The sequence below is a fragment of the Equus przewalskii genome, chromosome 17 (assembly GCF_037783145.1).
Source record: "Equus przewalskii isolate Varuska chromosome 17, EquPr2, whole genome shotgun sequence".
NCBI lineage: Eukaryota > Metazoa > Chordata > Mammalia > Perissodactyla > Equidae > Equus > Equus przewalskii.
Window position 1 is genome coordinate 55711405 of NC_091847.1, and position 16100 is coordinate 55727504.

At 38.0% G+C, this 16100-nt stretch overlaps 1 protein-coding gene across 1 annotated transcript in view; it reads right to left on the reverse strand.

Annotated features, from left to right (window-relative positions):
* Positions 1-16100, reverse strand: part of PDE11A (phosphodiesterase 11A) — a 389196-nt gene that overhangs the window by 213339 nt on the left and 159757 nt on the right. The window contains exon 5 of the mRNA XM_070580289.1: positions 1364-1428. Within this exon, the coding sequence (XP_070436390.1) occupies positions 1364-1428 (65 nt within the window). The remainder of the gene's footprint in view (positions 1-1363; positions 1429-16100) is intronic.

Here is a 16100-nt window from a genome sequence, read left to right on the forward strand (position 1 = left end):
GTCTCTTTTTAACTTCATGCACTTGATAAAAAGTGAAGTAACTAAAGTGTCCATTTTAATTTACTGATTTCTATTTCCTAAACTTAAAGGCAATAATAGATGCATAAAATCAACTTCCCCTTGAACCTTTTGAATAAAGAGATCTTTAGGACTTCACTTTTGAAGTATTGAATCAAAAATCAATCAGTGTGGGTCCTAAGAATTTAGTTTTCAGCAGGTCCTCCAAGCGTTATTCTGACTGACCAGCCAGATTTGGGAAACATTAACCCAACAGATATTCACTATATGAGATCAACTACCAGATTGTAAATTATGTGTGGTGATGGAATCAAAGTTCAGAGATTGGGAGAGTCTTATCTAGGTGATCTTGTCTTTGGACATGGCTACCACTTACTGGCTGCAGGGCCTTGAACAAGTTACACAAAGCTGCTGAACCTTGGTTTTCTCCTCTGTCATGCAGGGGTAAAGATGCCTACTTCATAGGATTATTTGGGGGGTTAAATGCATAGAAAGCATTTAGAATAGTGCCTGGCACACTTAGCACTCAATGAATGGAAGTTACTTATCTTGCTGGCATTGGTATCATCATGCTAGCCTAAGCACTTTACTTGTCTTTCTGCATATTTCTGCATTTTGGTCCATTTTACTATTCCTTAGCCCTTCCTCTAGAGGTGACCAAAGTAAAGAGAACTCCTTTTTGTAGCAGTCCAGCTATTATTCAGGGAAGTGCAAAGCTAAAAGAAATTCACTGATTGTCCCCATCTCTCACTTGTCCCCTGTTATAGCCTCAAAGATATCAATGGGGACAAAAAGTGAATTACTGAAAACTCTCACTCTTTTTCCCAAGGGGATGTTATTGGCCAAATATAAGTAAACAAAAGGGAGAAAGAGAAACAAAGGCCAGAATAAGGAAGAAAATTAGGTTGTCTGTGTAGTTAGGCAATATCTAAAAATTGACTTCATTAGTAAGCAGTTTTAGATGTAAATACATGTATTTTTAAGCTGTAGTTTTTATTTAAGCCCTGAAATACTGAAGAGTGATGACATGTGGCTGTACCTGCTGATATAAAGAAAGAACAACTCAGGTGGAGGGAGGGCGAAAGGGGTAACGGGGCACATATGTACGGTGACAGATAAAAACTAGACTATTGGCGGTGAACACAAAGCAGTCTATACAGAAGCAGAAATATAATAATAGACACCTGAAATTTACACAATGTTATAAACCAATGTGACCTCAATAACCATTAAAAAGAAAGAAAGAAAGAAAGAACAACTCCTATCCTCAGAATTATGCAATGTTGCCAACATCAAGGACTGAAAATAAGGATCGATAGACAAACTTGAAACTCACAAGCCCTACCTGTTCTCGGCATCGCCACTGCACTTTGGGGACATCAATTCAAAGGATTTGGTAAACTTCACCACCTGCCACACAGAAAGACAATAAATCCAAGTCAATTAACGCTTTCTCACAGTTTAAAAAAATGCAATAAACATTTTTCATCTTTATAACGACTATTATGATAATTGAAGATTAAAGAGAGATTTTAAGTGGAGAAATCCCAAGGGACAGAAGAAGAAAATTATGTCTTGCATTTTGTCTTTTACTTGTTAAATGGCATACATTGCCAAAATTTTGATGCATTTTACTAAATTTGTATATATTTTTACAATGAGGTGTGAATTGTCCCATGGTGGTCAGGCAAAGGGACATCTCATTTGAATACAATTTTTTTTTACTGTCCTTTTAACAACCACATCACCATCCAAGGAGAACCAGGTAGAGACAAAACACCCATCAAGAAGGAGGCCCTCCATCTATTCCAGGCTCCTGAAGTTACCTTCCCTGGATTATCATTGTTCTCAGGTGAACCATTTGCTGCCACCTTCCAAAGGGTAGAGAAGAGGAAGCCATCTTCTTGAAAGATCATCCCTAATGTGGACACTTCCTTCCTCACCCATCCAGTGAAACCAGCACACCCAATGCAAGAGCCTGACCAAGACTTATTATGTTGAAAGGGAAATTATGGGCACAGAAAATGTGAAGGTAGTTTTTTTATTACTATTGAGTTCTTAGTACAAACCAGGCCCTATATCAGAAGGTTCTTTATCTAATTTCTTTACTGCAACTCTGTAAAGCAGGGATTTTTATCCTCAGTATATAAGTGAGGAAACTAACCCATAATTTTTAAGAAACTTCCTCAGTTTTATACAACTAAATGGGGCAACTGGGATTAAAGCAAGTCTGCATGACTCAAGAGTACCAGTGCTTTGAACAACACTAAAAATGTTGAGTGGGAAAGGCACTATTTCTGGCCCTCTTTTGACAAAATATACCAGATGAAAGAAAAATAAGTCCCTTGTACTGAAAAGAGTCATCTGAATGTCACTGGATGCTTCCAAGGTTGACATTTAGATTTGCTTTAGCCAGATACAGGCATGCTTCAAAGGCCTTTCAAATTAACCACTTACAAGGAATTGATGGGCACCTGAGAAAACGATTTGGAAACTGGGGATAGATTAAATATTAAAACAGCTTTATCAGTGAGGTAATGAACCCAAACTAAGAAAATGCAACATTAGGAAAAGATAAAAGAAAAGAAAACCCCATCGCAAAGAAAATTGTGTGTTGCCAGCTGAACGCAAGGCAATGACAATAGCTCAACTGCAAGGAATTACCCTGACAACCATAGAATATACTTTATTTCATATTCTAATGTGAAATAAGTCTATACAAAATCACTTATTGTGGCAAGTTTTACTTTCCAAAGATGGCCACAACAATAACTCCTATCCCACATTCTTCTCTACAATATGACCCTGCCCTCTCCTACCAAGTGGCAGGGTCTGTGTTCCCTCCCCTTGAATCTAGGTGGGCTTCTGACCACTTTGACCAAGAGAGTATACAGAAGAGATGCTATATGCCTTCTGAGAGTGTCATAAAAGGCAACGCAGCTCTGCCTTATCGATGGAATACTTGTCCCTGGAGCCCTGAGCCACCATGTAAGAAGTCCAACCACCCTAGGGTCACTATGCTGAAAGGTAGCCAAATCATATAGAGAGGCTACATGTAGAGGTACTGGTCAGCAGCTCTAGTCTTTAAGCCATTGTACTGGATGATAGTACCCATTTTTAAAATCTAACCAATCAATCTTATGTCAGCATTCTTTCAGTGCCTGTTTTAGAAGTGACTTGACCACCTTGCTGGTTTCTCTTATTGAGTAGAATAAATCTTTGATATATGCTCACTTAAGATTTGTGCAAGGGTTAGGTTTTTAACTTTTTGAAAACTGTTCTTTGATACAACAAATTCGTACTGAGTGTCTGTGTCAACTAGTGCAGTAGGCACTGGGGTGACACATGTGAAAATAAAAGAAAAAAAAATCCCTGCATGCACGGAGCGTACTTTAGGGTGTGGAGCTTGATTTGCCCTGGCTCCTCAAAACTAGTGCTCCCTGGAATAGTAAGCGAACTTCTGCTTTCCATACCTTACGAAAGCAAACCTGGGAAATGTCCAGAGATTAAAAGAGAATAAAGATCTTAAAAAGAATTTGTTTAAGTTTCTGAGGGATGACAGATTACAAGAAATGGAATAGAAAATCTTGGAATTGTAAAGCTATAAAACTTATAGATCTCCATTCACGAAGAGAATGGATAAGATAAACAAGTATCTCTTGATGAAATGTCAGAATGTTTGGACTCTTGAAATGTGAAAGAAGAACTATTAAAACGACCAAAAGGAAGAAACACTCTTTTCGAAAATGTTAGAACTTTTTACTCCAACATAAATCATGCTGAAAAGAAAACCAGGACCAAATATTTTGTTTTATTTTATATGTTTGTTTTATTTTCTAAATTCATGTCTAATGATTAAAGGGAAAGTCAAGGATTACACATCTTTCAATTTCAGCACTCTATACCACGGAAAGTACCAGTTGTGTCCTCCAATAAACCAGCCCATGGTGTCCTCATCAAAGTTAGACAGTGGATTCATGAACCATGGTATTCCTTGTGCATAGTAAAGAATTAACCTTATCCAAAGAAAGGTCTAGCCTTTGCCCTTGGCTCCTGCGATGTAACCTCTAAGCCCTTGGCATGTCCAGCCTTGATAAAAGTGTCTTTATTTATTTGGGAGCCCTGGGCCACCCAGATAGTAACTATGTAATTTAGAGGGGGCTTTAAGCCACACCAACAATGTGGTTTAGGGTGGGGGCTTTGGGTCATGTGGCATCAGTTGATCTCTGGAAAGGATGGAGACTGAGGTCAACTATGTGGGTGGCCAACTAGCTTTTGGTTATCAAGCCCCAAAAAGACTCTGGATGCCAAGGCTTAGGTAACTTGTCTGGTTGGCAACACTTCATGCACATTATCATACATCATTGCTGGGAGAAGTAAATGCTCTCCATGACCCCACAGAGAGAGGACAACTGGAAGCTCCACTTTTTGAACCCTCCTAGACTCTGTCCATGGGTCTCTCATTTGGCTGATTTTAATCTGTATCCTTTCCTATAATAAACCATAACCATGAATATAATAGCTTTCAGTGAGTTCTGTGAGCACGTCTAGCAAATTATTGAGGCTAAGAGTGGTCTTTGGAACCCCTGAATTTGTAATTGGTGGCAGAGGTGAGGGCGGTATTGGAGACTATGTTCTCTAATCTTGCACCTTGTATGATAAATCTTAAGTCCCTGTGTCTTTAGAAGAAAAATAAGGATAATACGAATGTTGACTGGTCTTTGGTTAAATATTTATTATCCAGTGTGTACCAAGTACTGGATAGCATAAACAGATACCAAAGAAATAGTGAATAAGGTCTCTAACCTTTAAAGAATTAATATTTTAAAGGGAAAAAGTTTAAAATTAAGGGTCAGGAAAAATTTCTTGATCAGTTGATGTGATTCCTTTTACTAAACCAAAGGAATCATAAAAATTTATTAAATTTTTTCTTTTACTTTGGTTGTTGGGAAGCTCAGAGCAAAGCTTTAGGTTCAAAGTTTTATCTCTTTGCAGCATAATTTGGTTTTGACTTTGTTGATTTGGTTTGGTTTTGCTTACATCTACTTTCTCTTTCTCCCTTTCTATTGGAAATTTGCCTTTCATTCTGTTATATGTCTGGCACATAACAAACACTCAGAAAATATTTATCCACCATGAATTCTTGTATTTTTGCTGAAAGGTGCCTTAAATGCTTTTGGTAATTGAGTAAAAGTATAAACAAACAGAAAATGAAGTACTTACATACTTGAAAAATGTATGAATGTGTATAAAAATATTTTTACATATGAAATAAATTTGCTTATGTAAAACTAATTACATTTGAATAAAGCTATTATGGGCCATTAAATTGCGTAAAAGAGTATTTTCCAGGGGTATGGTAAGGGAATCTGGAATGGAGGGCAAGAGAAATACAACATTTAAGGGCCTATAAGCTGACAGCAAACAAGATAAGAAGAAGAGAGCAGCAGGCTGGAGCCCCACCTAGAGAGCGGTAGAACACAAGCAGAGCAATGAAACCGTGAAGACAAACTCACAGCTGACTATAAGCCAGATAAGATCTTTACAACTTTATAAACAAAGTTTTATTTTAACAGAGCCCACTCATTAACTTAAATATTGTCTGCGGCGGCTTTCTGCTGGAACAGTAGAGTTGAGTAGTTACAACAGACACCATAAGGGTCACAGAGCCTAAAATGTTTACTAGCTGACCCTTTATAGAAAAAGTTTGCTGCCTCCTGGTCTAAAGCCATCTCTGGACCAGGTCAACTAACTATTTTCTGCTGAACTGTTAATGACTGATGATAGATTAATGTATTAATATTCTCATTAATTTATCTATAATTCAGAAAGGGGATTCCTGGACTCAGAATCTTCTCATCTGAAACAACATTGTAATGGTAGAAATTTTAGGTACCAAGGCAAGTGGTGGGGCATATACTCGAGGATGCACATATGTCCCGGTTGGCATGGGACCATCACACTGTAATTAAGCCTGCTGTCCTGGGACAATTATTGAAATTGTCCCACTCAAAACTATCTTTATTTGAAAAGCAAAACTCTAGGCAAGCATGCCTCAAACAATTTGTATTTTTTAAAAGAACTTATTAAAAATATAACACATTCAAGTAGAAAATTATTTATAGTCAGACACTTGGGTTAAAAAATGAAAAGCAAAAAACAGCTAAAACATTTCGATATAATTTAATGGGATATACTGTGTCATTATGGAGATTATGACCAATAAAAAAATAGACAAAAGCATAAATAAAAGAGAATAAAATTCATGCTTTATTCTTGGACCAATTGTATGGTTCTTGGTTTCATTAATTCTCTAAATTCAATTCTGATTTTATTATAGATGTATCAAATGAACATATATTAAATAAATAAGTACACATATTCACATATACTAGTAAAAAGAGAATCTTATAAGGGAAATATCGGAGTGGTTTATACGTCAATGAAACTGAACAAGTGTTTCCCACCTCCTCCGGCTGTTGATCAGCTCTGTGATTGCAGGCTGGGGAAGGCAGTACACATGCCACAGGGAAGTAAACAAAATGTCCCTAAGCATCTCTGCCTGTTCTTTGGAAAAGTTCCATGAACAGAAGTCTTTTTGATTTGGATATTTATCAAGCACTAGTTGGTCTGGTTTCCTTCTGGGTTTTTTAAACTTAAAACAATTAAAGAACAAAAACTATGCTCAAATAGACATTCCTACTACCAAAAAGAAAATAGGAATGATCTACCAAGTAATCACCATTTTTCTTCTTTTGAGTTTCCTTAATCCCTTTTTTTCCATAAAGGGCCTACTTGACAAGGCAAAACAATTAATTAAATGATCATTCACTGCCATCATTCTTGATAAATTTCTCACTTATATTGATGAGTAATTTACTCTAATCATTTATTCATTCAATAAACCTTTATCAAATACTTAGTGTACCAGGCACTGTATAGGGTCTGGAAATACCAAGGAGCATAAATTATGTCCTGTCCTTGAGGAACTCATAACATAGTACAGAAGGGGAAACAATTCACAAATGGATAATTTCACCACAATGTATGTTCAAAATACTACAAGCACATTGAACAGGGTGGTGAAGAAGTCTCTGTGTGAACTATGCCCTAAAAGATGAGCGGGTATGCTCTAGGTTGAGAAGTTTTCCAGGCTGAGGGACTAAATCATCAAAGTTTTGGTAGAAAACAGAACACTCAAAAGGGTTTAACTGAACCTAATTCAATAAAGGGACTAGTTACAGAGGTGTGGGCAGGATTAAAGTGAGACCAATAAAGAATGGTGAGGCACCCAGAGACTAGCAACTTTGGAAAGTAGTTAACACCCCTAGGTCTGAGGGGACACAGGATAGAGTGAGGGAAGAACAGAGGGATGGAGGGAGGGAGGGAATGATGTTATTGGTGCCCTGGAGGAGCTGGAGCTGCGGAGAGGGACTTTGGAAGAATCCAGCCACCTTTACAACCGGCAGAGAAAGAACAAGAGGAATAACTACCCTCAACTTCTCTTTCCTCCAGCCCTTAAATCTTCTGCTGATTTCCCCTGTTTGTAAAACTCAACTGGAAGCCAGAGGACAAGAAAGCCCAAGTAGCACAGTACATAGAGATCCGCTTGCAAGAGCACTGAGCTAAAGAGAGAAAGATCAACAAGAGATGGCGGGGAGGGGGTTGCAGAGAATAGTCAGTCCAGAGCTGACAATATTGAACTTTGCCTGAGCCCTGTACTCCCAAAAAACAGTTATGATAAAGAAATCTCCCTACCATTTTGCCTTCCTGAATTGCTAACCTCAAAGGACCACTGTGCCCTAGCATATTCCAAAATAAGACCCATCTTTATCTTTCCTCATGACTCCTATAAGATGCCCAAATGATGCAGATAACTCCCTCATCTATGTGCTTCTGTAAAACCCCAGGCACCTTTCCTGTTCTTTGAGAAGCTCCTCATTAATGAATGTTCTCCCTATTGCAACAGCCTGGATGAAATTATCTCCTTAATTGTCTGGTGCATTTTGTCTTTCACAGGAACTATATAAGCAAGGGTACAGAGGCAAATACAGGCATAGGCTGACCATGGGGAGGTGGGGTAGAGGAGGAAGAAAGCGCTATGTAGAGCAAGGCTGAGGACCAGAAAGAAAAATCAAAAGTAAGTTGAGAGTTGAGGTGATGGACCTTGAATGTTGGGCAGCTTGAACTATACTGTGTAGGCAACAGACAGTTCTCAAATGTTTTGAAGCAGGGAAAGGTAGATGCATGCTTTAGAAAGATAACTAGAAATAGTATTAAGAATTGATGGAAAAGAAGAGTGCCCTATTTGTGAGGAAAAAAAATGAGTCAGAAGGAAAACATTCAGGTGAGAGATTAGCAAAGAGAGAGTAAAGACAGTGGTAGAAGGGGTGGGAATGAGGGCCTAGAAATGATGTTTCAACGCAGAGGCAACTGAACTTAGAGATAACAGAATGTGTCGGTAAGACAGACTTAGAAACTAGTCTGTGGTTTTTAGCTTGAGTTGCTTACTACATGATGATGACTCTATTAAGTGAAATAGGAAATTTCAGAAGTGGTGAAGATTTGGGGCAGGACGTGATGGAGATGGGCAGTGGAGATTGAAGTTCAGTAGTTGATTTTATATATATATCTAATATACGTACCTTATATTTTATATATCATTTATATGTATTTTATGTGTGTGTAGTCAGCCCCCGTGGTCTAATGGTTAAGATTCGACGCTCTCACCGCCATGGCACGGGTTTGTTTCCTGGTCAGGGAACCAGACCACCCATCTGTTGGTTGTCATACTGTGGTGGCTGTGTGTTACTGTGATGGCAAAAGCTATGCCACCAGTATTTCAAATACCAGCAGGGTCAACCAGGGTAGACAGGTTTCAGCAGAGCTTCCAGAATAAGACAGACTAGGAAGAAGGACCTGGTCACTCATTTCTGAAAAAATTGGCCATGAAGACCCTGTGAATAGCAGCAAAGCATTGTCTGATATAGCGCTGGAAGGTGAGAGGATGGTGTAAAAAGACAGGGAAGAGTTCTGCTCTGCTGTGCACAGGGTCACTAAGAGTTGGAATCAACTAATGGCACTAACAACAACAAATGTGTGTGTGTGTGTATATTTATATATGTGCATATGTATATACATATATATATAACAATGATTATTTAGATAATCATCAGAGATTTGTAGATACTTTCCATTTCGCACTCTAGAAAAAGTACTTGGAACAAAAATCAAACAGAATTTAAGTTGGCTTCCTTACAGGGAAAAGGAAAGGTAAAGAAAGATGGGGAAATGGAAAGAAAGTGAAATAGAAAGAAAAGCCTGAAGCAATTTTTACCATCCATTTAGGATAGAAGGGATTGAATTATAAGCTGTTCCAGAACAGTCAGATGATGATTATCCCCATCTCTTCCTCTCAAGTGCTAGATACAGGCTGGACACATGGCTCAGTTGCACGTGTATCTATATAAGAACCAAGAAATTAAGGAACATATTAGAAAACAAGTGTAACTTGTGCTTCATGGTTTAGAAAATGAACTCCAGAAACTAGCCTTGTATTTATAAACTCAGCTATAAAGTACTTCATGGAGTTCTGGACAACAAAATAGCTGCCAGCCATCAGGATGATCCACGAAAGGAGGACACTTGTAAACAGTAGTGCCAAGACAGTGCCTTAGGACATAAGATTAAAATGTCTACATTTGCTTTCCTTGACTAAGTACAAAAGGAAATAGTAGAGATAATAGTAAGTACACGAGCTAGAAAGGATCTAAGAGAAGTGATAGGAATTGCTTAGACAGGTTCATGGAATGGAATAACATTAAGCAGAGAATATTCAGTTCAAAGGACTAAATATTTCTTAATGTTGACAGCAGCTATGGAACAATCTTTTTATTTTTTCAGTCTAGTGGAAAATACCATTGACAAAGTCACTTAAAATAGATTGACTGAAACACTTAAGAGAAGCAAAAGAGGGTAAAATATTAATTTTGGCAGGAGAGAGGGCTAGAAAGGCATGCCACATTTCTATTTTTGGCACCCATTGAGTACACTGATCAGTTTACACCTGACTGCCCAGTTTAAAGATATGAATGCAGTCTCTAAACACTGAGTTAAGAGCTTGATGAATCAAAGCTTATACAATTGGATTTTAATTTTTTTCCTCCCTCTTTCCCTCAAATGTAGAGAGGCCATGAAATATCACACATCTGCAATAACCTGCTTTTTAAAATACTCAAATCACAAAAAAATAATTAACAGTCTTTGTTTCCAGGAATGATTCTAATAAAATAGAGAAAAACAAAAGTTATTTTTGGAGGAAGAAAACTGTGAGCAGATTTTTTTTGTCCTGAAATGATACTCCTTTTTTCTGATTGTAAAAAGTAGTGTATGGAATATCAGTAGAGCTCATGCTATAAGTTCATGCTTTCTCACATCTATTCTCTTCCAAAAACAGAGCAAAGATTGATAAAATGCAGAAAGACATCTAGAGGTTAAAAGGCAGAAAAAAGAGAAAGGGGATGAGGCAGAAGGAAGGGAAAAGAAAAGATCTCTAAAGGCATGAGCCTGAAGACCGAGGCCCACCGTGCTCCATGTCCAGAAATAGGCAGGCAGCAATGGTTGGAATTTCAGCTTCTACTGGGATTTGGAGACTAAAAGTGTTCCCTTGAGACAAGTGACCTAGCTTCACCCCCAGAAACTGAACCAAGCTGCTTCTGGCTTAGTGTAATATTACCACACAGCAGGAGACCCAAGTCACCAATATAAGACCTGGTTCTTGACCAGGGGCCAAGGAACTGTGCAAATTATTAGACAGGAAGGGAAGAGTACAGAGAGAGTGAAAGAAAAACGTGGCACAAACAACAAAAATGCCCTTCCATCAAAATGAGCTCCAATCTGTAATTCAAAAACCCATAAACAATTAAGATTATAGGGACAACTAAATCAACAACCTACAGAATCGGACAAGAAGATATTGATAAATCTTAATTATGCTGAAGATTTGAACACATCTCTATCAAAGAATGATAGGTGAAGAAAAAAATTAACAACATAAATGATTTTTAACAAAGCTTCATTCTTGACTAATAGGTCTTGAGGGAAAGTCAGGTGGAAAAACCCCTTTTGAAAAAGACTTTCCTCCCTGAGAAAAAGAAAAAATATGTGAAAAGAAGTTTCCCTTTCTTCCTCTCCTGGGATACAGTTACATGACAACATGCTGCCTGGAGCTGCGCCAGCCTCCTGGACCACAAGGGTGAGACCTAGTTGGTGAAGGCCGACCACCGAGACAAACACAGGAAAGCGGGACAGAGCCTGGGTTCTTGACTTCATCACCTGGCTGCTGCAGCGCCCCTAGAACCACTGCCTGCAGATTTCTTGTCGTGTTAGATACAGAGGTTCTTATTGTTTAAGCCATTTTCCCTTGTATATTCTATAATTTGCAGAAATCCCCCCAACTGATCTATAAATTAAGCAATTTCAATCAAAATCCATACAGAAGTTGTCATGGAACTTGATAAGCTGCTCTTAAAATTTATATGGAAGAGCAACAGGCCAAGAATAAGCAAGCCAATTTTAAAGGACAACAACATTGAGGACTTGTCCTATCAGATATCAAAGTGTATTATAAAATTATAGAGATTGAGACAATGTGATACTGCTGCAGAAATAGACAAAGAGACCAGTGGAATAAAACAGTGAGCTCAGACCCAGGTATATGTGGAAACTTGACATAATACAGAAGCAGCATTACAGAGTGGGGGGAAAACAAGACGACTGGTTATACATATACAGCTTTATACCACACACAGAAAATAAATTCCAGATGGATATAAAAGACCACAAATACCAGATGAGTTAAAGAAGGTATATGAGAACATCATTATAACACAAAGATAGATAAAGATTTTTTCAATAAAACCCTTACAGTACAAATCACAAAGGAAGATTAATAAATTTGACACATTAAAATTAAAATATTCCATGCAACCAAGATTCCTGTTGGGACAGGCACGGCCCTGAGTGCACAGTCTTTGCTGTGTATGCCAAGAACGCAAGGCCCTGCTCTCTCTTTCATTTCTCAGGATCATGTTCTCAGCGAGCAAACTTGAGGGGTGAGGTAATATCTCTCCCCAGACAAACAGCAGGCTTGATTCCACTCAATGTAAAAGAGAGATTCTCCAAGCACAGCGCTCCTCTTCTGTAATGCAGCCCACTGCACCGGCAGGCATCTGTTGCCCCTTGGGACCTGGGGGGCACGGGGAGTCAGCACCATTGTTATGGTTTATGGTATAAAGTTTACATTTGTTTCTATATGTCCCTCTGTTTTTTAGCCTTAGTTCTACATTTAAATGCATTCAATACTCAATACTAGTTTTATTTATCGAGTCTTCTCCACCGCTTTGCTTGATTTCTATCTCTCATATTTTTCAGGAAAGGCTTCTTGGAACTTGATTTCCTGCAGTCTTCTTTGCATATTTAAAATGTCTATCTGTGGTTTATACAATTGAACTTGGCTGGATTTTAAATCGTAGGGTCGTATTTTCCCTCCCTGAGGACTTTAACACTATATTGTCTCCTTGCACTAGAGAGGACTATGAGGAAGTCTAACACCAGAATGAATTTTCCTCCAAAAGGTGACTCGATTTTGTCTAGATGCCCTTAGAATTTTCATTATCTTTGAAGTCCATTAACACTGAATGTGTTTCAGTGCTAAGGAATCAGTATCAACTTTTCCCGAATGATGCGTTCTTTCAGTGTGTAAATTCAAGTTTGCCTTTATTTCAGTAAAATGTCCTAGTATTATAATTCTGATTTTTTTTTCCTGTTCCATTTGTCATGTTCTTTTCAGAGATACCAATTATCCTTACTTTGGACTTCCTTTATTCTGACTCCATTATATCCTTCTCTCTTATCTTGTTATACTGTGTTATTTTCCATTTCATTTTCAATTTTATTCTTTATGCCCCTGAAAGTATCTTAGGAGTCTCTTTTCTTCTTTTTTGATGTTTTTAATGTAGTATTCATTTTTGTACGGTTATATATGTTTCTTCCGCTTCCTTCCAAGCTCTGTCAGTTCAGTTTTCTGGTCTTTTTACTGTTTATCATTTATTCCTTGAGTCCTAGTATCTCTTCCTTGAACAATTTTATTTTTCCTGAGAGATCATATCTAATTTCATTTCGCGGAAAACTGTTAGCAATTTTTCTGGTGTGTGTTCTTCATCTGGCTTTTGTTTTCACATTCCTTTCCTCCCATTTTCTTATGGTATCTTTGTGTAAGCCCCTTGCTGGTGAATTTTTGTTATGTGCTCATCTTTAAATGAATAATAGGAGGTGGGGGGTTGATGTCAGGGGAGTGATTTAGGGTGACTGCACTTGAATTTCCATCTATTGTCTTAGAGCATTTGTTACCAACACTCTCCTCTGGGCAGCAATTTCAGCTCTTGCCTAGCAGAAGCCTCCTTTGCACTGTGAAGTCCCATATGACACAGATATTTTCACCTGATGAAAGCCTTTAATTCTCTTCCGCTGACCAAGGTTACCAGCTGCAGGGTGACTCATCACTCACGTTGCCATTTATCCTGACATATTGACAGTCTTGTTTCCAAGATGGCTTGTCTGCAACCTTCCTTGTTCCACCACCCGACCTCTCCTGCCACTCTATGGCAGCCAGGAGGACTCCAGAAACATCCCTGAGCCTGCCCAGGCCCCTGCCCTTACTAGTCCAAGCCAGTGTGCACAACCCGTTTTGGTGAACACTGTAATCTGCCTGAGATGGCTGAATGCAGGCAACCTCGCTCAGCCTTTTACCTCATCCCACCAATTCTCCCTGCATTTAGCAGCTCTCCCCACATTACGTGGGATGTGGGTGGGGTGATGATTGGGAGCATAGGGATATGCAGGTTTCTTCTGTTGTGAATTATGGAATTTTATTTCTTGTCCTTGGTGTTTCAGATTGGTCCTTAATTGCTAAAAAGTAAAATAAATCCATTTAGCAAATCCTCTCCCCTGACAGCCTGACTTTTAAGTTCAGTCTCTTGCTAGGGGGTCCAGTAACTGCCCTTTCCTTCCATGAGATGATAAATCAATGACTCTGCTTGGGAAGAAAAGATGTAAGGAAACATGACTCAAAGGGAGAAATTTTAAACTCAATTTAATATTTGTGAAAATATGATCCCATTTATTTACCCATATTTTGATTAAAATGGCTTCCTTTTATACTTGGTTCTTCTCCTTTATTATTTGTTTTAAAATATATCAAGGACATTATTCCTATAAATGCATACATACATAATTATTTTAAAGGACTACACAGAATTTCATTATATAAAACTTCTGTTGATATTAGGATTATTTATATTTTCACTATTATAAATACTGCAATAAAGATTCTTACATACTCATTTTGCTCTCTTCTCCATCTCTTTCATTATGCTAAAGGTAGGAGAAGGAATTGCTGTGTGCAAAGGCTATGCCCTTTTAAAATTGAGATATATGTTACTAAACTTACATCCATAAAGGTTACCTCAATTTAAACTCCCATCATCAGTAATGAGACTGTCCATTTTCTCCTACTGATACTCGTACTGGTCGTTATAATTCTCTTAAATCTTTACCAATCTGATGGCTGAAAAATCATACAAGTGTTTTACTGTGCTTATATTCACTTAGGAATTGCATGAACGTTTTAGAAATACTTTACCCATCCAATGACTATAAAACAATATTCACCAGTTTTTTTGTATTCTTTTTTTAACATTAAATTTTTGATCCATCTGAAACGTATATTGACTTTACGGAAACAAGGCAAAAAGGTAGGTGGCTCATCTTTCAACGTCTTATGGGGACAAAGGCCACCTAAGGAGTATCTAGGACAGAGATCTGCAAACCACTGCCTGCAAGCCAAGTCTGGCCCACCACTATTTTCGTAAATAAGGTTTTATTAGAATGTAGCTATGCTCATTCTTTGGGTATTGTCTAGGACTGCTTTCATGCTCCAGTGACAGAGTTGAGTAGCTGCAACAGACACTGGATGACTTGCAAAGCCTAAAATTTTACTATGTGGAAATTTACAGAAAAAATTTGCCAATCCTTGATCTAAGGAACATACTTAGTCCCATTCCTTGGTTACTACTGATTAAAGACTCCAGAGATGGTAAAATTACATGTTAATTTGTAGCTTTTTCTCTGGTAGCAATACAAGTAATTTCTATCCCAGGGAAAAGATAATCTCTAAGGTTACAGTTTATGGCCTTGTTTTGTCTCTAACTGAGAAGTCTTATCTTAATATTGCCTAGAAATACCTAACTTCTCAAATGCTCTTTGGATGGGTTTAACATCTTACTGGTTCCCTCATAAATTAATGAGTTAAAAACAATCTTTAATATACGTTTCTTTTATATTTACATAAGAGTCATGATTTTTGCCTTTTAGAAAATTATATTTTAAGAAGTATGAGGTAGGAATCCAGGTTTTTTGGTTCTCTTTTCCCCTAAATTGCTAGCTATTTGTTTCCAAAACATTTGTAGAACAATCTGTCAATCTCTCTACCTATCTAATTTCGTATGCTTCCTTTGTCATTTATGTGTATTGAATATAAGATGATTGACTAATTAGAGAATATAATTTGTGTATTGGTTATAAATGTCAAAGACCACAGGCATTGCTGCTCAAAAAAGTCACATGTTATTTTTCTAAAACTCAAGCAAATCTCTTCTTGAGCCCCAATTCTACCTGTTGATAGAAGACAAAAGAGATGATTCCAGTAAACTCAGTCACTTCAGGTTTTTTCAGTCATTTCAGATTTAAACTCACTTAACATTTAAATTTTTATCAGGGTGACATATACCTTTCCGGATTCTTTAGAGCAAAGGAGCTGATGTATAGTCATCATGTCACCCAGGCTGGGTGAGGGGCCTCTACTAAGAGATAAGACAGCCTTGCTGGCGCTCAGCACGGTCATCCCTAACAGCACATATGCTTACATGTCCATGCCCCTGTAGGTCTCTGTGTCTGGGTCACATCCTCTGTGCCTCCCTCATCCTGACAGTTAGGCTTCTTCAGGTCTCAGCACCCGCTTTGTT